The sequence below is a fragment of the Ruditapes philippinarum genome, unplaced genomic scaffold (genome assembly GCF_026571515.1).
Source record: "Ruditapes philippinarum isolate M1 unplaced genomic scaffold, ASM2657151v2 ctg587_1_1_1_1, whole genome shotgun sequence".
NCBI classification, from domain to species: Eukaryota; Metazoa; Mollusca; class Bivalvia; order Venerida; family Veneridae; genus Ruditapes; species Ruditapes philippinarum.
In genome coordinates, this window is record NW_026860903.1 from 591,938 (window position 1) to 616,500 (window position 24,563).

General features: G+C 32.4%; 2 protein-coding genes across 2 annotated transcripts in view; one reads left to right on the forward strand and one right to left on the reverse strand.

Moving 5' to 3' along the window:
• Window positions 1–8,321, reverse strand: part of LOC132713821 (AP2-associated protein kinase 1-like) — a 29,632-nt gene extending 21,311 nt beyond the window's left edge. Inside the window, exons 1-7 of the mRNA XM_060696495.1 lie at window positions 8,182–8,321; window positions 6,512–6,630; window positions 4,859–4,964; window positions 3,769–3,908; window positions 3,055–3,176; window positions 1,882–1,963; window positions 223–355 (exon numbers count right to left, since the gene is read on the reverse strand). Of these exons, the coding sequence (XP_060552478.1) occupies window positions 223–355; window positions 1,882–1,963; window positions 3,055–3,176; window positions 3,769–3,908; window positions 4,859–4,964; window positions 6,512–6,630; window positions 8,182–8,302 (823 nt within the window). The 5' untranslated portion in view covers window positions 8,303–8,321. The remainder of the gene's footprint in view (window positions 1–222; window positions 356–1,881; window positions 1,964–3,054; window positions 3,177–3,768; window positions 3,909–4,858; window positions 4,965–6,511; window positions 6,631–8,181) is intronic.
• Window positions 8,322–8,516: 195 nt separating this feature from the next.
• LOC132713844 (myoglobin-like) lies at window positions 8,517–23,685 on the forward strand. Its single transcript, XM_060696524.1, has 13 exons — window positions 8,517–8,655; window positions 14,363–14,458; window positions 15,257–15,376; window positions 16,112–16,230; window positions 16,913–17,012; window positions 17,379–17,496; window positions 18,158–18,209; window positions 18,682–18,751; window positions 19,338–19,413; window positions 19,614–19,712; window positions 20,948–21,044; window positions 21,539–21,618; window positions 22,952–23,685. The coding sequence occupies exons 1-13, from the start codon at window positions 8,578–8,580 to the stop codon at window positions 23,017–23,019; spliced, it is 1,173 nt and encodes a 390-aa protein (XP_060552507.1). The 5' UTR covers window positions 8,517–8,577; the 3' UTR covers window positions 23,020–23,685.
• The last annotated feature ends 878 nt before the right edge of the window (window positions 23,686–24,563 follow it).

The following is a 24,563-nucleotide window of genomic DNA, read 5'->3' on the forward strand; positions in this document are numbered from 1 at the left end:
ATCTAAAAATTGGCACTTATATATAACATGTTTATTTATTTATTGAAACAGTTAAAGAGTAAAGTAAAAGTAATATACTACGATTCTCGTATAATGATCAGCCTCATTAAAGTTAAAAAGATGAATAATTCATATCTGTAATATGAATAATTTACATATTATTGATTACGTTTTTTCCCATGATTATCATTAAATATTTTCAAATAGCATAGTAAAACATACCTATAAGAGAGTGCACATATTTGGAGTATCTAGAGTTATCAGGTATAGTAAACTTGCCACTCTGTATTGCCAAAGAACTTTCACCGAATGGAAGAGTGAAGAAACACAGCCGGTATAATAAACAACCTAATGCCTGCAATGAAAAAAAATTACTGTCTAAAATGTGTGTTAGTGGTCACCTTTATATAACATGATCCAAGCTGTAATATAAAGTTTCCACTAGACAACTTGAAATTTCAAAATGATTATAACTTGACCCTGTTCCATGCAGACAGCAGCTAGTATAATGCAGACCAATATTAATAATGTAATATAGTGATCATCTGTCTATTACAGTCATTTCCGGTCAGTCCCTTTGCTGACCATTATTGACAGGTTAGACTACTTCAATAGTAACTAACATCATAAGAGATACAAAACGTAATTTCATCAGTGATTCTATAACTTTTTTTCAAAACAGCCCATACTTATTAAATTTGAAGATTTAAGCATTAGATTTTACCAGTAGAAAATAGGGAAAACTTCAAAAACATATCAATTTTAAAACATTCACATTGTTTCCCATGATAAGACAAATTTATACATAATGATTTTAATAAAAAGCTAAACATGTTTAAAAGATGAGCTGGATTGGAGAAAGGGAAATTTTCACATGTTTCTGGGAATCGTTCACAATTAAATTATGAATTTTCAACAGTTTTGTTAACTGGAAAAAAATGGCCTCTATGCTTTACACAAAACAATCCACGTTCATGTGCTAAAAATACATAGATAAATAAACCTTAAAATATTACCTGTGTTGAAATATTTGTTTAACTATATTGGATAGTATAAAACTAACAATGTATTAATTTTTGCCAGCTAATACTAACAATACAGGAAACACTTAACCAGAATTAGATAGAAATTACTTTACAAAAAGTCTGTTAAAAGCTGTCCATATGAAATGGGTTTAAAAGAATGTTTGTCAGAACTAATATTGTTATAAATGTTAGAGACCCTGTAAGTCTGATGTAGAACAAATTTTCATATTTTAAACAGAAAACTTGCAATTTAAATTGGTGAGATATATCAACAGCTTCTACAATTTTCTCTACAGAGGAAATTATTTCCCAATAGACAAAATTCCTGTAATTTTCAGTGATTTTCTCCTAGATTATCCAGGATAAGACATTCTGTCAATGTTTCTGTCAATGTTTCTAGCCACTATAACTAATATAATCTTATTACATCTTAAATTCTTTCAGTGCTAAATTTGCATGTCTGTGTATTCACAATGATCCAGTGAATAGTACTTACATATATATGTATGTGATTTTCACTTAGATATCCTTATGACATTTTAACGGTTTACTTTTGATGACATTTAAACACTTTACTTTTGTGACATTACCACTTTCAAAGGTCATTTTTTTTATGTTGCACTGAACTGAACAAAATGTTACATTATGCTATTTTTTTAATTTTATATGTAATGTGGTGGTAATAAGTATTTTAGCTCTTTTCTTGATGCTATTTATAAGCAATTGTTCTAAAATATTAAGAAATTCTATTCAGAAACCTTATCAATGTCCCTTTCAAAAAATTTAGCAGGGGGGGTGGGGGTCATAAATAATGGGCCAGGAAAAAACTTGAAATATATTGTGTGTGAATACATACCCATATATCAGCCTTTGTTGTAATAGCTTTACCACCATATAAATCTATCATCTCAGGTGATCTGTATGATATAGTTGTATACCTAAAATAGAAACATTACCCATTTTCTCAATCATACAACATTACATCAACAGAGAAATGACAACTTGAAAAATGAGATTGTAAAATTTCAGACAAAATACTTAAGACAATGATTGCCTGAAACTATATCCTACAAGATTTAAAACCATATCAAAAATGTCCTTGCCTTTGGGATCATTTAGTTTACATAGACTTAAATACATTAAACTTGTCTGAAAGTCTTCTTCTCTGAAACTACAAAGCTCATTGCTTAGATATTTGGCATGAAGTGCATGCATCACCTTGTGGGAATGGTATTTTCGCACAAGATGATGCAAATGTGTTTTCCTAGGTAAGTCTATTTAAACTAAGTGACCTCAGAGCAAGCCAATTTTTTCTCAGCTGGCTTTATTTTAATGACTTTTGTAGAGTTTTACAAACAAAGCTACAGTACGTGTCAAGTACATGTCAAATATCTTTCACACAAGTAGACTTAAACAGATTTTCCTATATACAGCAATTTATTTAGATTAAATGATACTCCCTCCCCACTAGCAGCAGGGCCAATTTTGACCCTAAAAAGTTTTTTATAGAGGATTACAAGGTAATGAATTCATGCTAAAATATCTACATGTATGGCTCCGGATATAGCAGTTTACAGTAAGAATTTTTTTTAAAGATTTCAAGTCTACATTCAGCTCATGTCACCTACATGTGCATCAGATTAAAGCCATTAACATATCACATTAAAGGCCACCTAAAGATCATTCCAGTTAAATTTGGCAAAAATTCCCCGTGTAGTTAGAGAAGTGATGACTGAAGAAATTGTTAAAAATGAACCATAACAAACAATGAAAGACATACTTTATGCAATCAAAATATCTCATCTCTGAGCACTTTGTGCTTCAGTGAGCTGAAAATCACATTAATTTCTATATCCTACCTTTAATGGAAAAATCAATATAATTCTCTGCATTGTAATTAAGATTTAATCCCGTATTTGTCACTGCATATTTGCCACTGCTGAAGCAGTCCTTACTAAACAAGTTGTTTGACAGCTTGACCACGAATAAGTTAGTTAGAAATATAACAGGTGTACATTATAAAACTTACTTTTGTATCTCATCTTCTATCTGTTTAATATCATGCTGTTCTTTATCTAACACTCGTGCTGTAGCACTTCCAAAATCACATAACACATAATGCCCATCATCTGATATCAACACATTCTCTAACTGTAACATACAAAACATCTTTATAAATATTTTCAATAACTACATTGAAAACTCATCAATATTCACTTCAAAGACATCCAATTTAAGCATAAAACTTCTCACTCAAATAATGACATAAAAAAATTAATTACGTTCAGAATTCTTTCTGCAGCAATAATAACTTGGAAAAATAAAACCTTGAACTTTATCAAATATATACATATATCTTTAAATATCTCCTTACCAAGTAAAAACAATTATTTCAAACAAAACTAATTATATTTTAGACTGCATATAATTATTCCAGATTGATAATGATTTATAAAGCATGGAGGAAAATTCGATACAGAGGAAGATGAATTAAAGTTTGTTCCCACAAACTTAATACACATACATGTACTTTATTTCAAACTTGCAAGACACTACTTCCTTTGAAGCTTACTTATTCCTCAGACGTAATACATCACACTTAGGAAATTTAAAAGAATTTTTGAAAGAGGACAGATCCCTGTTCAACTCAACTCTTCTGAAACACATCTATTAAGACTGTTAAGTAACATTCTGCCAAACTTAATGATGAGAAAAGACAAACAGATACAAAAGTTTTACATACCTTAAGATCTCTATGTATTATAGGTGTTTGACAATGATGAAGTCTAGATACAGCTTCGCAGGTATCACAGAATATACGCATGATTTCTCTCTCACCTAGACCCTGACCTATACGGTCATTCATTAACTGTATCACAGTCCCTGAATAAAATTATTACCTCACTTGTATAATGATGGCCATCATACACACTACATAGAATCCCAATATGCCCAATAAAAATATTTTCTTAACTCTACAGTGACATCTGGTTATTTTGGAGTCTATTAAACTAAATCCTCATTCAATATACCTATATCAGAGAGGCTGCTATCTACCTAGATTTATACAAAAGATTGATTGTTCAACATGGAATTCCACTAATGTCTGATATAATGCAGGAAAAGGCTCCAGATGTCTTCCTTCGACATGAGAGCCAGAAATTTACCAAATGAACAGTGTTGCTGTTAGGGTTGTCATTAAAGGAAAATTTAACATCAATATATTTAGTCCTTAATTTCTTTTTTTTTTGTTGGGTTTTACATCATACCGACACAGTATAGGTCATATGGAGACTTTCCAGCTTAACAGGTGGAGGAAGACCTTAGGTGCCCATCCATGCATTATTTCAAGCACAAATGGGCACCAGTAGATCCATTGACATTTCTGTTAGATCGCTAGTTAGCTGCCTCACATGAAAGAATCAAAAGTCCCTGTTGGGATTCAAACCCACAGCGGTGAGACACAGGTGATTTGAAGTCAACGACATTAACCACTCGGCCACAGATATTCTTGGAGATCAGGTTTCAAGCTTCCTAAGAAACAGTAAGAGGAGAGACTTCTTTTTTCAGACAAAAAATATAGAGAGATAATTTGCAATGCGTTTTAAATTGTATCAATATTCTAAATTATATACTAAATTGACCAATGAATATTAACAATATATAGGTAGCATAATATTAAATGACAGCCCTTGTTGTTTTTTTTTTTTAACTATTTACCAATTGTATTTAAACAAGGCCACTTTCTTATTTTACAGCAAAATAGTCTTGATTTTCTTTAACTAAAAAACCATAAAATTATTTCTCTCCATATGTGTATAGTAACAGCTTACCTCTACAATACTGCATAAGAATGAGAACTTCATAAACTTTATTTGGGGTCACTGTAACACTAGACTCCACAAATCGTATAATATTCTTGTGACCACTTAATGTTCTCTGAAACAAAAGATATTAAATAAAAATACTTCCTTATTGTATTACATGCATTATATCATTACTAATTAGTCATTATGCAATTCGACTTTGACCTATCCTTGAATAATTCAACACAAACTCTAGTGAACTAAACAACTATTTTGTTTTATAAAGAACAAAAAGTAAAACACAAACAATATTTCAGAAAGAGAACAAGATGGAACTATGACTGTCTCAATAGTCTGGAATATGTTATATAGTTATTACCAATTAGGGCTTAATTAGGCACAGTCAAAGTGTTCCTAACCTTACATCATATGCTCATGGTGGCATTAATTTCTAATTTCATAAAGATCAGGTACATGTAACAGTCAATAAGATCAATCATTATCAAGTGTAGGGCTGTGTATGATTATCATAAACATATAGCTTTACAATACAATGGAAATAAAATACTGTTACAGAAGTGATAAATTTGACCATTTGATGGTTTTATTACATTCAAACACTTGACATTTTCAACTTAACATTTTTAAGATCCAACCTGAACTGCCTTCATTTAAGTGGGTGATAAAGTCTAAACTGACCAGTTTAGAATGCATCAGAAACCTCCAAGGCCAATTTATATACAGTCGACTCCACTTATAACGAACTCACTTTTAACGAATTATTGGTAATAGAGAACAAATCTGAAATCCCTGGCCAATTCCTTCTTTATTTTATATAAAATCCCATCACTTAATACGTACTCGCTTATAACGAATTTTTGGCTATAGCGAACCATTTTTCAAGTCCCAAACAGCGAAAAACATGATAATTTCGTCAATTTTAACAAACTGTTTTGATTGAAATATCGGGATGCGCTCGATTAAAGATCAATACATAAATACCGCTATTCGATAATTATTCAATCGAGTGAATGTACAGGTAAGTTATGGCTTCAGGGAATAAATATTTTGGTAAAATGTTCTCACAAAATATTGCAAATCAACTGCTTTGTTACGGTAAGTTTCGCACCCCAAGTAATTATAAAATTGCTTTATAAACAATGCATTAATACATATATATGTAGATGCATTCATGTAGTTCAAAATTTTGTTTGGATTAAATGTATAAATTATGCATATAAAATTTGAAACATTTGTCTACAATTAATCAAATACATGTACATAATATATTGTTAAATAAAATGTCCTGCATCAAATAACCGCTGCCGTAATATAGCGATATCATCGGTGACCAGTGACAGATATGGCTTCTTCCCTGCAAATTTGCCCGCCCACACAAATCAAAGAAAGTTGTTGTTTTTTCGCTTTAAGCGAACTTAGGATATAATGAACGATATTTTAATGTCCCATTGAGTTCGTTATAAGCGGAGTTGACTGTACATAAGAAGTGTCTTTTAAATAAAGTTGTCATGTTTTTTTTAAATAATAGTGTCTACATTGGTGAGAAAATGACTACAACAATTTTGCAAGATGTTATTTCTAACAGGCGATACAACATAACTAAAGAAAAGAAACAAAATCTTGAATATATTTTTGAAATTACATTGATAAATTACTTACAGCTATATGGATTTCTTTTTTACATACTGCAAGATCATGATCATTGTTGACAAACATTCGCTTGAGGGCATACCTGTTTCCATTTGCAGCTTTCACAAGAAACACAACTGCAAATCCCCCTGTAATACAAATATATCACAAACTCATAACAATGATTAGTCTACTTCCTTATAAACTTTGACTTCTAAAACTGTCTGATACTTTGTAAATGGGTAAATATATACGATTATTCATGTAAGGCATCATACTAAATATCCTTCCATCCCAGCATCTGTCACATTTAATGCATTTTAAACCATGTTCCTGTTTGCTTGTTTGTTTGTTTCATTTTACGCCTTTTCCCAACAGTATTTCAGTCATATAGGCGGGTAGTTTTCCTAACCATCGTTCCTGGAGAGTTACACCAGTACAAGACTACCTTCCTCCGCGCTCCATGTTTAAATCACAAGTGTAAGTACACTATACTCTACACTGCTACAAACAGACCTTCCATTTAGAATTTGTTCTGTGAGCTTTAATCTCTCAGGCGCATCATATGGTGTTCTCATTTCTACATCTTTTGTGTTTTGTACGCACTATGGAACAATGGAACACATACAGCTTCCATGAGGCACATATTAATGCATTTAATATACCTTTTTGTATTGATTAGGTATGCTTTTATATCTAGAGACAAATATCAACGATATATCAACTTTAACAGTAGGTGCAATGAAAAACATTTAAATATGTGTTTTTAATTAGGATCATGGTGTTATGCATGCTTGTATTAGACATTACAAATACTAACAAAAGTTTGTTTTTTCTGTTATTTTTGTCACTCACAATTGAAAACAGAGTTTCAAGTTCAAATTAGCCAAGAAAACTGGGAAAAATTGACTTCTCTTATTACGCAAAATAGAAAGGTATTTTCACTGAGAGAAATAAATAAATTTTAGCTTGTATCGATATTTGAAAGTGTGAATCAATATTTTGTCGGACGATGAATATCGATATCGCGATATTCAATGACAGCCCTACTTTTCGGTAGTTTATAGAAATATATCAATGAATTTAAAAAACTGTTATTTCACTGTTTGAAACAGTGAAAATATCAATTTGGTAATTTTCACTGTTCTGAATTTCAGCCCGTAACGTTGTTTCAGTGAAGAAATACCAGGGTGCACAGTGCTGGGAACCAACTTACTGACGTGACGTCGTAAATGACGTCATGTTTTATTATTATTCCCGCACTTTTCATTTACCATCAGATGAAACATCTTTTAAACGTTTCTTTGCATTCTTATTGATATATATTTGTTAAATCTACATGTATATTGCAAGCCTGATCATGCTTTCCACACAGGATCTTGGACAATGGTGTTACTGGCTATGATGTTTTTTGTTGGGCAGGGGTGTGCAAATTATTAAATAAATTTATGCCACTTTCCCATAGACAAGTTGGGCCAAAAATTTTAATTGTCCGCAGCTTAACTTTATTGTGAGCTTTTTCCATGAGTTTAACATCGATTGACAAGGAAGTCCCCTCCAAGTTTGACTGCTTCAATAAAACTGTTGTTTTTTTCAGTAAAAATGTTATGACATGTTACATGTATCCGCCCCCTTTACTGCAGAGCAATGTATAGAACCTTTTAAAAACATCTGCATCATTATAAAGTATTAAATTTTACCTTGGGCAATGACATCTTCCACTGTCACTGTAAACTTTCCTATGATAAACACTTTGCCAATCAGCGGATTTTGTTGGCCACTTGCATCGATTTTGGAAAGAAGCTTTTTTACGGTCGACATTGTCAAATTTTAATATCATTCTAACGTTAAATCATACTTGACTTTCTACAATTTTGGTAACATCTACAAAATGATATAGGATCTGATTAATAAACAATATTTAACCGCCAAATTGTATAGAATTAAGTCATATTTTAAGTATTTTTTGTACTTTCTACAACCGGATACCACTTCAAGTCACGTGATTTAGTGATTTCGCCAATTTCCGGAAATTCTGATCTACTAGAGTAACGTCCCTTTCGTTAAACTGAAAGTAGGAATGTTGCATTTCTGACATGATGAATTTGTCTGAAAATTTTCTAGAAAGTTATAATGTATCTACTGAATTCGGATTTTTGATGATAAAACCTTTGGTAAAGACATACTTTTAACTTAATGACATGGTACGGTATGTGAGGATGTCAGATTCCAAAGATTTTCACAGTTCCCCACTCTGCCCCCCCCCCCCCAATGAAAATCAAAGCACAGAAGGCGCTGAATTTGTTTGGGTCTCAGAATGTAAGAAAGGTGCAGGTTGTGAGATTATATGTATAGTGCCACCAATGCTTTCCAGCGTTTTAATTGTAGTAAATTGGCTATAAGACTAATTGCAACACTGATATTCAATCCAATATTTAATTGACTTAAACAATTTGAAAAAAAATGAGTTACCTTTACTTAGTCCTATAAATATGACGTCGCTTTGAGATATTTCTGCTTCTGGGCAAAGCAACGTCATATCGAAATTGCTCAAAAACCCATAGCATGTTCCGCCAGAAAATCGGGCGGAACGAAAAACAATGAAGACAGTGTGTATTTACATAAGTTTTGACAAATTTATGAACAAAACTAAAAAATAAATACCTTTTGTCAAAATAATTAAACTGTCACATCCGAAAAATCATGATTAAATCCTCTCATGTATTTCAATTCTTTTTACAGCCGATAAACTAATGGCGGCCATAAGGTGCGCGAAACCTGATTGGCTAATTCAAATGCAAGCGTTTAACTGAGTCAGAACAATCTAACGGAATATTTTTTTAACGAAATAATTGCCCATGCACCGTCAGTGTGTTCGAATATATTTTTCCGTTCAAAAATTTGGAATCAATCTGTAAAGCACCTTGCTTAACCAGTATGGCTGATAGACAAAAATAGATTGATGTTTATATTTTATTTTAAATTGATAAGTACATTGTTTGAGAGTTTTTGTGTATGATTGAGCATGAACTTGAAAGAAAAGAAGATAAGCTTTTGAATAAAGCTTGAAAGGCAAGACAAAAGACATTTTTTGATTTTTTTATGATGCTATGCGTTTTTGAGCAATACCTATTAGACGTCAGGCTTGACCGACATAAACTATAACAAGCCTGTAACGTCTAATATATTGGACTAACCTTTACTGGGATTTGAACTCCAGAACTCTCGCTTCCTAAGCGAGCCCGAAAACCCTTCAGCCACGGTGAATTTATATGTGAACGGCCTGAACAAAACCATATTATTCTAAATTAGGGCTTGTAACGACTTTATCTGTTGTTTAACACAGATGTAAATAATCCTGGAGCTTACTATAAGCATGTATATTTATAAAGAATCAAATTAAGGGCTGCAAGTTCTGTGGTATTTTCTGATCTTTGCAATCTAAATCGTACTGTATATCTGTATGCATTTTCCCGTATAAGTTTATTTTTATGTATTATAATTCATTTTGCAAGGCACCAGAGTTTGATACATACGGAATTCTCGGAATTACACAATCAATGCCTGAATAACATCAAGTCATTCTAAATTTAGAACTTCAATTGCATTTCGGGTTTGTAATCCTTATTAATTTCGAGGTATTTTGTTCAGGATAAACCTGTTGTTTAAAATTGAACTAAATATTTTAGCGAAAATCTTCTCGCCCAAACAGTCCAACATGTAGAATCTATATATGCCACTACTCGGTTTGTGTAGTATTCGGTAATAGACATCGCTAAAAATAGTATTTTCATTGATAAAATCATATTCATCCGCGTAATTTGTGATTGTGCATTTATTGACAATTCTATAAGCCAACGCTATTTTTAAACTTTGAATGCGTTGTAATTTGTTGGATACTTGTAACAAAATAAAAATATTTCTTTCTTTTAAATCGTAAGTTTTAAGCTGTTTTGAGAACTACTTGTTGTTAGGTTTGTCGTAAACTTCTGTGTCACTGTGTCAGAGATTGAATGTCCGCTTTGTATTTACTTATTTTCCATCCGAAAATACAATAAAAGAATATTAGAAATCTTCGACCATTCGGGAATTACTTTGCTTGAAAATTAATGCGCCTGTCTTTGACCATCTTTACGCAGTGATGTCCCCTGAATTTTTCGGTGTTAGTGTACATACAAAAGGGAAGTAACCGCTTCAAAAAAGTGGACTACTTTCGGCATTTGCAATTAACAACATTAGACTCTGAAATTTCGCTACCATTATTTGTTTGGTCTGACGACCCAAACAAATAAAAATAGAGGTATTGGTACAGGCTTGGTCATAATTTTTCAAGTTCTTGGTGTACGTATTGTTTTCATAGTTGGCCACAATAACTCCTGCCCTTTGATCAAGACCTTCAATTAGACAAGACTAAACTTGACCTTAGTTCATAAGTGACCTTGAAGGTCAAATGTCTAAATTTTGCCTGAATTTTGCTATTAGTGGCTATATCTTTGTTATTTTTGAATGGATTCACTCACTACTAACAGTCTTCAAACTTGAACATGACTTTCTTTTAGTTTAGACCTATTAGTTAACCAGACAGACATTGACCTTGACTCATAAATGACCTTGACCTTGAAGGTCAAATTGTTGAAATTTTCATTTTCTTGCTATAACTTGTTATTGACTAATGGCTTTACTTCATATTAAGACACAGAATTCTTCAGGATAAGACCATCATGTAGATATCAAACTTAAATTGACCTTGGCTCATTTATGACCTTGACAGTTAAATTATTCAATGGATTGTCTCCATATTTGGAAAGGTTGAACTGACCTTGACCTTTAAATGACCTTGACCATATAGGTCAAATCATTGAAAATTTTGGTTAATTTTTTTATGATTTTGATATTTATGTACAGATTTGATTTTATACTTTGACAAAACAAGACTTTCCTCAAAACAAACTTTATTCAAATGTGACATTGACCTTTAATTGACCTAGACTATCAAAGGCAAGTTAATGAAATTCTCTTTTTTATTCTATAGCAATGGGATTTGGACCATGTGCACAGTTTTAGATGTAAAATTGATATCAGCTGACCTAGATTTTGTTAAAAAGACCTACTTTTGAACTTTGATATCAGCTGACCTAGATAATTTGGTTCATAATCCTTTGATGTAGAGCTATGAAACATGAACCATGTGCACAGTTTCAGATGTTAAATTTAACTTTGATATCAGACAGCTGACCTAGATAATTTGAAGAAGTGACCTACTTTATTGTCCTTTGATGTACAGCCATATACACAGTTTTAGATGTAAAATTGTACTTTGATATCAGCTGAGCTAGATAATTTGACAAGGTGACCTACTTTCTTGTCCTATGATGTACAGCTTTAAAATTTGGACCATGTGCACAGTTTTTGATGCAAATTTTAACTGTGATATTAGCTGACCTAGTTTTTGATGCAGTGATCCATTTTCTGGTCCTTTGATGTACATTTTTGTAATTCAGACCATGTGCACAGTTTTAGTTGTCAAATTGAAATTTGATATCAGCTTACCGAGATAATTTGCCAAAGTGACTTGCTTTCTTGTCCTTCAACTTTGATGTACAGCTTTGAAATTTGGGATATGTGAACAGTTTCAGATGTAAAATTGAACATTGAACATTATGGAAATGATTCATACTTGGTAATGGACAAAACAACAAGTGTGACTGCAACTACCTATTAGATTTAAAAAAAAAGAAGGAAAAACCATTTTTTTTCTTTAATTTTTTATAGCCCCCTTCGAAGAGAAGAGGGGGTATATTTTTTTACTGATGTCGGTCGGTAGGTAGGTCGGTCGGTCTGTCTGTCGGTAGACCACATGGTTTCTGCTGAATATACTAAAAAACTATTTATCACAAAGTCTTCATATTTCACATACTGATTGGTTATAACTAGTAGATGACCCCTATTTTGGGGTCACTAGGTCAAAGGTCAAGGTCACAGGGGCCTTAAATGTAAGACTGGTTTCCTCTCATTATCTTTATTTATGGCAAAGTCTTCATATTTCACATACTGATTTCTCATAACTAGTAGATAACCGATATTGATATTGGGATCTTTCTGTCAAAGATCAAGGTCACAGGGGTCTTGAATGTCAGCATGGTTTCCACTCATTCAATAGCCATATGTAGAAGATGTTCCCTTTTGATATTGGGATCACTACTGATTGGTCATAACTAGTAGGTGACCCCTATTGATTTTGGGGTCACTAAGTCAAAGGTCAAGGGGCCTTGAATGTTATTATGGTTTATCCCCTGATTATCTTAAAAAACTATTTATCACAAAGTCTTAAAATTTCTCATATTGATTGGTTTTAACTGTAAGATGACCCCTATTGATTTTGGGGTAACTAGGTTAAAGGTCAAGGTCACAGGTGCCTTAAATGTCAGAATGGTTTCTGCTCATTAGCTTGAAATCTATTTATTACAAAGTCTCCATATTTCACATATTGATTGGTCATTACTAGAAGATGTCCTCTATTGATATTGGGATCACAATCTCAAAGATCAAGGTCACAGAGGCCTTGAATGTCAGCATGGTTTCCGCCCATTATCATGAAAAATATTTAACACAAAGTCTTCAAAATACACATATTGAAAAGCCATATGTAGAAGATGACCCCTATTGGTATTGGGATCACTACTAATTGGTCATAACTAGAAGGTGACCCCTATTGATTTTGGGGTCACTAAGTCAAAGGTCAAGGTCACAGGGGCCTTGAATGTCAGCATGGTTTCCACTCATTCAATAGCAATATGTAGAAGATGTCCCCTTTTGATAATGGGATCACTACTGATTTGTCATAACTAGTAGGTGACCCCTATTGATTTTGGGGTTACTAAGTCAAAGGTCAAGGTCACTGGGGTCTTAATATGTCAGAATTGTTTCCGCTGATTATCTTAAAGTCTTAAAATTTCTCATATTGATTGGTTATAACTATTAGATGACCCCTATTGATTTTGGGGTAACTAGGTTAAAGGTCAAGGTCACAGGTGCCTTAAATGTCAGAATGGTTTCTGCTCATTAGCTTGAAATCTATTTATTACAAAGTCTCCATATTTCACATATTGATTGGTCATTACTAGAAGATGTCCCCTATTGATATTCGGATCACTATCTCAAAGATCATGGGCATAGGGGCCTTAAATGTCAGCATGGTTTCTGCTCATTATAATGAAAACTATTTAACACAAAGTCTTCATAATACACATATTGAAAAGCCATATGAAGATGTCCCCTATTAAATTTGATATAGGGATCACAAGGTCAAGGTCACAGGGGCCTTTAATGTAAATGTGGTTTCTGCTTATTACCTTGAAAACTTTTTTTCTCAAAGTCTTCATATTTCACATATTGATTGGTTATAACTAGTAGGTCATTTTTTTTCCATAACTGAACACTTCCATGTACCCATTTATGGCAAGTTTCTATAACAAAATTACCAATTATGTGAGTCAAGGGCTAGAAAGGGGGGGGGGGGCATATGTGTCCCTCGAGATTTTTTGTTCTTAAAGATTTGTTAAACCTTTTATTTGTTTGCTTTTAGAAAAAGTAAAAAAAGTTGGGTGTTGCCCAATGTTATTGTACTTGCTTCGTACTTGGACAAAACAACACTTATGACAACACTGATATTTTTAATAATTTAAGTGTGACTGTGACTATCAAGGTCAAATACAAAAATTTAATCAAATTTTATACAAAAAAAATATGTTTTTTACGGACCCCTTTAAAACAGTGTTGTTATTCCAATGTTTTTCCCTTAAAAGAAAAGGGAAAACATTGAAAGTGGACCCTGCTTGGCTAAGCTTTGGTTAGATTAATATATAACTATTTTGTTTGTAGGAATACCTACCTGAATATTTCAAGTCATGGAATTCACTTGCCAAAGACATGCCCGACTTGGTAAAGAAGAAACAGTTGAGAGAGGCTGTGCATGAGGTAATGATTTGAGTTTTTACATTGTAAAAATATTATCTCAGGTTTAGCAGTGTTAAGTCTTATCATTTTTTCCTTTATAATTATTGTATTACATAATGTATTCTTCCTTTTTTGCCTGATAACAGTCTCATTTTTTATTTGATTGCACCAGATTTGCATAGAACTTGTGTCACCAATTATACATGTATCTGAGTCACCTGATCCCATCATGAATTACAGAATAGTGGCCCTTGTTAAATGGCCATAATAGTTACAACATTTGTATTTTGCATTCTCTGAATCAAAGTGGTTTTTTAGTTACCGGCACATAAAGTGCTCAGAGGTAGCAGTCTGTCTTTCCTTTCAGACATTTGTTGTCTGTCATTATCCACAATTTCTATAAACATCATCGCCTAAACCACTTGGTGATTTTGACCAAACTTCACAGGACTGATGCTCAGACTACAAAGTTCATATAAATGATTTCAGTCTGATGCAGTAGGTCACAGGAGCTATAAAAAGACTTTAAAAATTAAATCTTTAACAATACCCTAAACATTTGATAATAAGCCACAGCTTATTTTAAATTTTGGTAAGAGATTGGTAGCTTATTTTTGAGGACGGCTTAGTTTCAAGGTCAGTATTATTTCAATACTTATGAAGACTCACCCTATTATTATCAAACTTTGCCAAGAAATAATGTGTCCCCCTTTTCTAATTTTAGGGTTCTATACATTACTGAGAAAAGAGGAGCATGCTCTCAGAAAAGTTATTATTATTATTATTATTATTATTATACATGTATATTGTGATTTACAGATGGATTTGCTAGACTTTAAAAAGCTGGATGGTCATCGGCAATATAGACTTGCTCATTTACAATTGTCTATAATAGCATCAGGTTATATATGGCAGGAGGGAGATTCTGGGGCAGCTAAGGTAGGTAACAGGACCTGTTACTTCTTAATGTTTACATAATTATGTTAACAAATGATTTTGGTTTCTTAAGATGAAATTTATTGCTTGAAATTAATTCAAATAATCATTTAAAAAGGTCTTGTTTGTTTTAGGTTTTACGTCACATCGACACAGTATAGGTCATATCGCGGCGTTCCAACTTTACTGGTGGAGGAAGACCTCAGGTGCCCTCCTGTGCATTATTTCAGGCACAAATGGGCACCTGAGTAGAACCACCGATGTTCCGTAAGCTAGCTGGATAGCTTCCGCACATGAAAGAATCCAAAGTCCCTGTTGGGATTCGAACCCACAGCAGTGACGGGCAAGTGGTTTGAAGTCAATTAAAAAGGTCTGAGATAAAAGCAAATTGAAACTCAGTAAATTATAACAATAGTCAGTAGATTACAAAAAAATATGATGATGCTGATGCTAATGAAGCAAATGGTGTGATGCAAATGTTGAGTGGTTGACAACAATATTGTACCAGTTTGAAGTATTACAAGTTCCATAGGGTGAGAACAACAGTTATGCCTGACACTGACTTAAACCAAAACCCTTGAAACACCATGCAATGGTCCTACTGATTAAGCTTACGCATTAACTCCCCAATAGTGAACAGTTCTCCACTGCATGAGTTTTTAATGATATCAATACACCTGTCCCGTCATGTTCAATATTAGCATGTAAACACTATATTATTATGTTCATCTATGTCAGGTTTTACCTAAAAATGTGTCTATTCCATGGTGTGGGGTATCGGAATATCTGGATCTACAACCAGTACTTAGTCATGCTAGTTTGGTTCTTGCCAACTGGGGTTACACTGGTGAGGGCAGGTATGTAGCAATGTCAATTAACAATCTACATTTATATTACCGGTAGTACATGTAATTAAGATTTTTCACATGTTACATGCATATGGCCTAGTATAAATGGCTGTATTAAAGGTTATATAACTGCAAACTGTTATCCTTTAAAAGACTATATCCTGTGAAAATGTTTTTAGCAAATGACAATTGTGACCTTTGATAAAAATACAAATAAACTAATAATTTGCAGCAGCCTTGTATATAGATTATATTAACACCACAGTTTTACAATAAAAATAGATGTTACAAATATGCTGTATGACAAGAATTGGGTAACATTGTATACCTATAGTTTTTATGAGGAAAACATAAGATATATTTATGATGTATACAGTAAATTCCACTTAAAGCGATATTGTTTATAATGATATACCGCTGGTAACGATGTTGTTGATGAGGACACACCTCTTGTTTTCAAATTGGTTGCCTATAACAAATACTCAGATATAATGATATAAATTTAGCAGTCCCCTGAATATTGTTATAAGAGGAATTTACTGTACTTGTTTTTATTTCATAGACATTATTATCCCTTCAGTCAATAAGAATTTTATTGAAACCCACATAAAGATACTAAAATGTTTATTTACTGTAATCACCTGCTTTGAAAATTTGACTAAGATTTATACTGTTGACTGTATTTTATTAGTTCAGTACGAAGTTTATATAGAATACCAGGAGGTTCTGATGCTGAATGGTTTATAACAGTCACAACAAAAACTGAACTAGCTTTTGCAGCAGGTCTACAGGTATATTCATTATATTTTTCTGTTCCAAGTTTTAATGCAAGATAACATTTATCACTTTGTATTAATAATTTATTCATAATAAAAAGAGACCTTTCTTTATGTTTTGACAAAATATATTATCTAAGACCTAGAGTTACTTGTTCTGTGTATAATTTGAAAAAAGAAAAGTTTTAATATTTAGAAAGCTGAAAGAACACTGGACTGGTATTTCATCTGTATATAAATATGAATAGTGCAGCTAGATTGAAAATATCCTTACCAAGTATTGATTCAGTAAATACCTAGTCACATAGAATATGAAGTGTACCTGACTTCATGAAGTCTTTGCAATATCTACTTTACAAGTATATAAATGTTTGATTGTAGAACTTGATGCAGGTATTGTATCATGCGGAACATGGTAATATTCAGGAACTCACTAAATGCCTCACAGAAGCTACACAAACAGTACATAATATGAAGAAGGTTGTTTCTACTATGCATGGTATGTCTTTATCCCATTCTCCAATAGAAGAATTGTTTTTTTATTAGATTTTATTCCTTTTATTTTAGCATCTTCATGATGTAATAGGGCATAATCTCTGATCATATTGTAAAAATGTGGGAGAAAATGTAAAAAACTGTCTGTATACAATGCATGATTTGTCATGTTGTATTTAGTATATTTATTGTAATAAATAAGAGATTGTGGTATTGAAAAAGATATATAATCTTATTCAGATACATGTACATGTATATTGAAAATAATTACTACACAAATTCATTTCATTTACAGGATATCATTCATAACATTGTTTGATTATCTCTTGTTACTTTGTCTTAATATCATTCCTTTTGCAAAGTATCATTCTATACTTTGGGTTGATATTATTCATGATTATAACATTAGCTTGATGTTATTTATACATCTATGGCATACTGGATGTTACATATAGATTAGATGTTAATACATTTATATAATCATTACAGTGAATGGATGTTATTATTAAAAGGGATAATAAAAACTTGATGTTCTTCATAATTTTGAACAGACATTGACTAGAATACAGTCATTACAATGGCTTGATTTATTGTTTTCACATCACAATTTATTCACCTTCAAAAAAAGTTTAGATAAAAAATGTTTGACTTTATTTTTCTTTCAGAGAATTTATCAGCGGAGACATTTTATGATGTGATGAGACCATTCCTTACAGGGTATATATTTGAGCTGTGTAACGATAAAACCAACATAGTGCGTTTGCGACCAGCATGGATCTAGACCAGCCTGCGCATCCACACAGGCTGATCAGGATCCATGCTGTTCGCTATCACTTTCTCTACTTGTAATAGTGTTCGTAAGCGAACAGCATGGATCCTGATCAGACTGCGCAGATGCGTGGGCTGGTCTGGATCCATGCTGGTCGCAAACACACTATGTTGGTTTTGTCGTGACGCGACTCATTTATATTTATTTAACTCTTAGATTGCTAGTAAAATAATGACATGTCTATGATTTGAGTGTAGAGTCAGGCTTGTTGTTCCACTGCACAACTGTGTTAATATGTACTTTCCATTGCTAGCAAGCATATGTAGAAATTTCAAATGAATAAAAATGATGAGCATCAGTTACAGTTAACATTTACATTCAAATAACGTAAAAAATAAACATTTTATAAATATTTTGTAGGTGGGGTGGTGATGGATCCCCATTACCTGATGGTATTATATATGAAGGGGTTAGTGATAAACCTAGGAAGGTATGTAGCATTCAGAAAGTAATTATTTGAGCCGCATCACGACAAAACCAACATAGTAACAGGATCCATGCTGTTCACTATCAGTTTCTCTACTTGTAATAGGGTTTGTAAGCGAACAGCATGGATCCTGATTATGCTGGTCTGGATCCATGCTGGTCGCAAACACACTATGTTGGTTTTGTCGTGACGTGGCTCATTTCATGTCATATTATGTCCTCTATGCTAGAAAATGGTTCAGATATGAAACTTTTATTTTGAAAGCTTAAATGTTGGCATGTTTGTTTTGTTGGATTTAAAGTCACTCCAACACGGCAATGGTCATATAACAACTTTTAACTTTACTGGTGTAGGAAGACCAGGTGTCCCTTCTGTGTTATTTCAGACACAAGGGATTTGAACCCTCAGTGATTTTATGAAGTGACCTTTACAACTCAGCCATATAGGCCCCTAAATGTTTGTCCGTAAAGGTTGAAATTTTCTTTGACATTTTTATCCACAAATTTGATCAATTCGTTAAGATAACAATAAGCATGTGCTGAAATCATTGTTTACAATAAATAATCTGGTATTTTACTTGTTTATAAAGATGACAGGTGGTAGTGCTGCACAAAGTTCAACATTACAATGTATAGATGCTGTCCTAGGTGTTAAACATAGTCAAGGTAGGTTCATTCATTTTAATTGATTATTACTGTACTATGTTTATACAGGGAAAAGGTTTAGATAATATTTCCAAGTTTAAAATCACATTATTCTTTTCAAGTTAAGAAGTACTATTTTTCACAAATTCATAACTGATTTGTTATTTTTAAGTTCAGTTTTTCTTACTTCTGAAATATCAATATATTTTTATTGATTTTAGGTAATCGAGATTTTTTGATGAACATGAGAAATTACATGCCACCATCTCACAGAGAGTTTCTCTATACTATAGAGAGACAATCTAAAGTTAAATCTACTGGTATGTATATGTTTTACATTATATCTCTTGTTTTCATTTTAATATACTATATACTAGTACATAATATACTTTCTGTATCACTCATTTGTGATATGACAGTCGCAGAAACAATATTCATCCACACTTAATTGAAAAAAAAATAACTTGGTAAAGATATGCCTGTGCTTTTTGTCAATAAAATCATGAATATTGATGGGAGTATAAATGCAATGGTTTTTTTCTTTTAATTGGGAAGAGGCTTTACCCTCTTGATTTTATGGGGACAATTATCATTGAAAGTGCTAATTTTTGGGAAGAAAAAAAAAGTTGGTGTTAGTTCAATTTTTTGGGAAAACAGCACAATTTTGAAAGAGGCCTTTTATAAACCTTTTTATACAAGGTGAAAAATCATTGAAAAGAAGAATATAAGGTAAAAAAGTAAATTTAAAACCCAAACATAAAAATTTGATATAATTGTATATTTTTTTAATTTATCTTACAAAAAGCTGACCAAATGCCTGATAATTAATATTTATCTGGACTTTTATCATCATGGATAACAACTCTTGGTACATCATGTATTTATACACCGCCTGATACAAAGTGAATTTATAACATACGTTTGTGTGTATAATACAATTATTGACTAGTGAGCCATTGAATATGATATGATATTCACCAGCAGATGACATATTGACCGAGGCGATAGCCGAGGTCAATATGACTTTCTGTCGGTGAATATCACATCATATTCAATGGCTCACTAGTCAATAATTGTTTTATTATATGAATAGGCTAAGAATTTTTAAAAAAAATCACAGAAAGTACAATCTACAATGTACAATTTCTGCCTTGTTGAAGCGCCGGAAAAAAGACGCACTTGTACGACGTGCAACGACTACCCAAACACTGCACATACAAAAGTAATTCAAGTTTATACTGATCATTACGGTTTAGCCTTTAAGTATAATAGTAAAATAATGATATTTTAATCGAGAACTTTGCCATGAAGAACAAAACACAATTTTTAATTAATACGCATAATTAGCAGTCTACAGTGTATGGTCATTGAATATTAGTCTCAATATATTTTTAAGACTGGGAAAATCCAATTCAGCCAGTGAATATGATACTACACCCAGTAAATATGATTTTATAAAAAGTTCTGTTGACTACTGTTTGGACCAATGAGATTGCAGCTATATTTAGATTATATAATAACAAAATTTATATCATTTTATTTTTCTGCTTACCAGTTGAATCTAGTAACTGTGATAAACTGACGGAAGCCTACAATCAGTGTGTGAAAGCTGTTGTTAACTTTAGAAGTTACCATATACAGATTGTAACCAAGTAAGAATAGTTTTATGTGGTATAAAAAAGAACAATTTCAAAACTCTATTTGTTTAGCAATGTATTTTACTTATCCTTTTAACCAGGTTTTTTGAATTAATATGCTTGTTATTAGATTGGTGAATGTTGGCAGGCATGTTAACAGTTTCCACTGTATGCAACTTCTCCTACATTTCTCAAGAGATCTTCAATCAAACCTTCACAGAGCTATTGTGTCCAAGTGTCATGGCACTATTGTCAGAGTTTTGTAATTTAATCTTTTTAACATAATTATGACCCTTTGATGTTGTTTTTTTCATATGTAAGTTATTGTATTTGAGGAATATTCTTCTGCATGTCCATGTTAGCAATCTAATGGTTAACTCAGTTATACAGAAACTTTTGCATTGACTACAGATTAAAAATTGTTTAAGATGAACAAGATATTAAATTTTGTTAAAAATGGGGTCATAATAATTGAAAATGATATAACAATAATAATTTCTCATAACCAGGTACATAGTGTTAATGGCAAATAGGGAATCAAGGAACAAGGATTATGAGTCATTGGCCACCATGGGAACTGGAGGATCTAGTAAGTTAGAATTCCTAGTTGCTATACATACACAACTTTCATGGATCTATAAAGCATCTTTGTTTGATAGAGTGACAGTCTTTATTACATGTATTACATTTCAAAATTAAAAGAAAAAAAGTACTTGAAGACTTTTTATGTGTTAGAAGCTATATATTTGGCTTTTGTTATTATAAAATACACAAGGGTGTAAATTGAACATTAATGTAGCTTACGATGGCTCTATTTAGGTGCTGGCTTGTGCCTGAAATAATGTGCAGAGGGAAACCTGAGGTCTTCCTCCACCAGTAAGACTTAAAATCACCGCATGACCTATACTATTGTGTTGTTGCAATGTTAAACCCAATAAAAACAAAAATCAAAGCACAGAAGGCACTGAATTTGTTTGGGTCTCAGAATGTCAGAAAGGTGAAGGTTGTGAGATTATAAACCAATTTGTTTGTAAAGTGTCACCAAATTCTGTTTCCAGTGTTATAACTATAGTAAATTGGCTATAAGACTAATTGCAACACTGATATTCAATTCAATGTTTATTTGGCTTAATCAATTAAAAAAAAACAAAAAAAAAACATGAGTTGCCTGAACTGGGATTTGAACTCCGGACCTCTCGCTTCTAAAGCGAGCGTGTAAACCCCTCGACCACGGGGAGTTATAAGATAACAGCCTGAAGAATACCATATTATTCTTAATTAGAGTTTGTAACCCTTATTAATTTCGATATATTTTGTTCACGGTAAACCTGTTGTTTAACACTGAAGTAAATAATCATGGAGCTGAATATAAGCATGTATATCTATAAGATTAACACAATATTAGAAATCTTCGACCAATCGGGAACTAATTTTTCGTTATATTAATTAAATTTTTGCGCCTGTCATTTGAAAATATTTACGCAGTGATCTCCCCTAAATTTTCAGCGTTAATGTACATAAGAACGGAAGTAACCGCTTTGAGGAGTTTTGACTACTTTCGACATTTGCAAATAAGAACACCAGGCTACCATTGATTGTTTGGTCTGACGACCCAAACAAATAAAAACCATCAAGGTTACAATGTATATAATAGTATTAAAATGACACAATAGTAAATAACATTTTATTTTTTTAAAGTTAAATGGTAATAATGGTGAACACAGATAAGAGTATAGTATGTAAGATTTTTTCACAATACATAGTCTCCATTTGAACATGATTTTATTTTGCAATTGTCTGTTAGAATAAGACTGATATACCAATCAAACTTGCACTAATCCAGAGAGAGTGTTAGTAATAAAATATAATTAAATAAAATTATTAGTGAATATTCTTATATTATTGTTATTGTACATTTACAGGTATACTTCCTTTCCTTAAAAGTTTACGGACAACTACATCTGCTTGTTTAAAAGATACAGAAACCTGAGTTTGTTGAACAGTATGATGATGATAAGTTCCAAACTGATGTATAAGTCTTCAAGGGAATCTTTTTGAAAGTTTATAACTATTTTCATTCATAACTGGTTGTGTGATATATATTCAGAGGATAAATTCTGAACATGTAAATTTTGTAGTTGGATTTTTATATTACATAAAAAGTTGCTCAATATGCTTTATATAATACTTAATTTTTGTGTTTGTTGTTGTGTGTTTAGTATGCAGAGCATGAGTATGGTAACTTCCAAATTATTGATTATGTCTCTGTTGCGCATAACATGTTTTGATTTTTAGCTCACCTGTCACAAAGTGACATGGTGAGCTATTGTGATCGCTTTTCGTCCGGCGTCCATCCAGTCGTAAACTTTTACTTTAAACCACATCTCCTCATAAAATGCTAAGCCAATTTCATCCAATCTTCACAGGAATGTTCTTTTGGTAATCAACTTTAAAAATTATTCAAAGAATTTAATTCCAAGCAGAACTCTGTTTGCCATGGCAACGTAAGAAAAAAATTAAAATATCTCCTTTTAGAAAAACCAAAAGAGCTCAAGCTTAAATATTTGGCATGAAACATCATCTAGTCAGTGTCTACCAAATTTGTTCAAATAAATGCCCGGAGTCAAAATTGGGCCCGTCCTGGGGGTCATTGATTTTCCTTATTTGAATATAGTAAAAAAATCTTCTTTTAAAAAACCCAAATAGCTAGAGCTAAGATATTTAGCATAAAACATCTTCTAATGCATGTCTACCAAGTGTATTCAAATAAAAGCCCTGGGGAAAAAATTGGCCCCGGCCTGGGGGATCATTGATTTTCCTTATTTGTATATAGTAAAAGCTTAAAATCTTCTTATAAAAAACCCAAAGAGCTAGAGTTTAGATACTTAACATGAAATATCTTCTAGTGGGTGTATACCAAGTTTGTTCAAATAAAAGCCTTTGGGTAAAAATTGGCCCCACTCAAGGAAATCATCGTTTTTCCCTTTATGAATATAGTAAAAACTTAATAAAATCTTCTTTTAAAAACCCCAAAGATCTAGAGCTAAGATATTAAGCATGAAACACCTTCTCAGTGGTGTCTACCAAGTTTGTTCAAATAAGGCCCTTAGGTTAAAATTGACCCTGCCCGGGCGGGGGGGGGGAGGAAGGGGGGGGGTCATTGATTTTCCTTATATGTGTATAGAAAAATCTTAAAAATCTTTTTATAAAAAAAAAAGAGCTAAAGTTTAGATACTAAGCATGAAGTATTTTCTAGTGTCTACCAAGTTTGTTCAAATAAAAGCCCTGGGATCAAAATTGGCCCCTCTGAGGGGGGGGTTAGGGGTAATTGGTTTTCCCTATATGTACATAATTAAAACTTTAAAAATCTCTTATTAAAACCCTAAAGAGCTAGAGCATAGATATTTATTATGGTACATCTTCTAATGGGTGTCTAACAAGTTTTTTTTTAAATAAAAGGCCCTGGTTTAAAATTAGCCTTGGACCAAGGGTCTATATACAGGTGAGCGATTTCAGGGCCATCATGGCCCTCTT

Excerpts from the sequence above, each read along its gene's own strand:
- LOC132713844 (XM_060696524.1), top strand. The coding sequence starts at position 8,578 with ATGATGAATTTGTCTGAAAATTTTCTAGAAAGTTATAATGTATCTACT. Across the intron at positions 8,656-14,362 it reads TTTTGATGATAAAACCTTTG|GAATACCTACCTGAATATTT; the intron begins GTAAAGACATAC and ends TTTTGTTTGTAG. Across the intron at positions 17,013-17,378 it reads CTTTTGCAGCAGGTCTACAG|AACTTGATGCAGGTATTGTA; the intron begins GTATATTCATTA and ends GTTTGATTGTAG.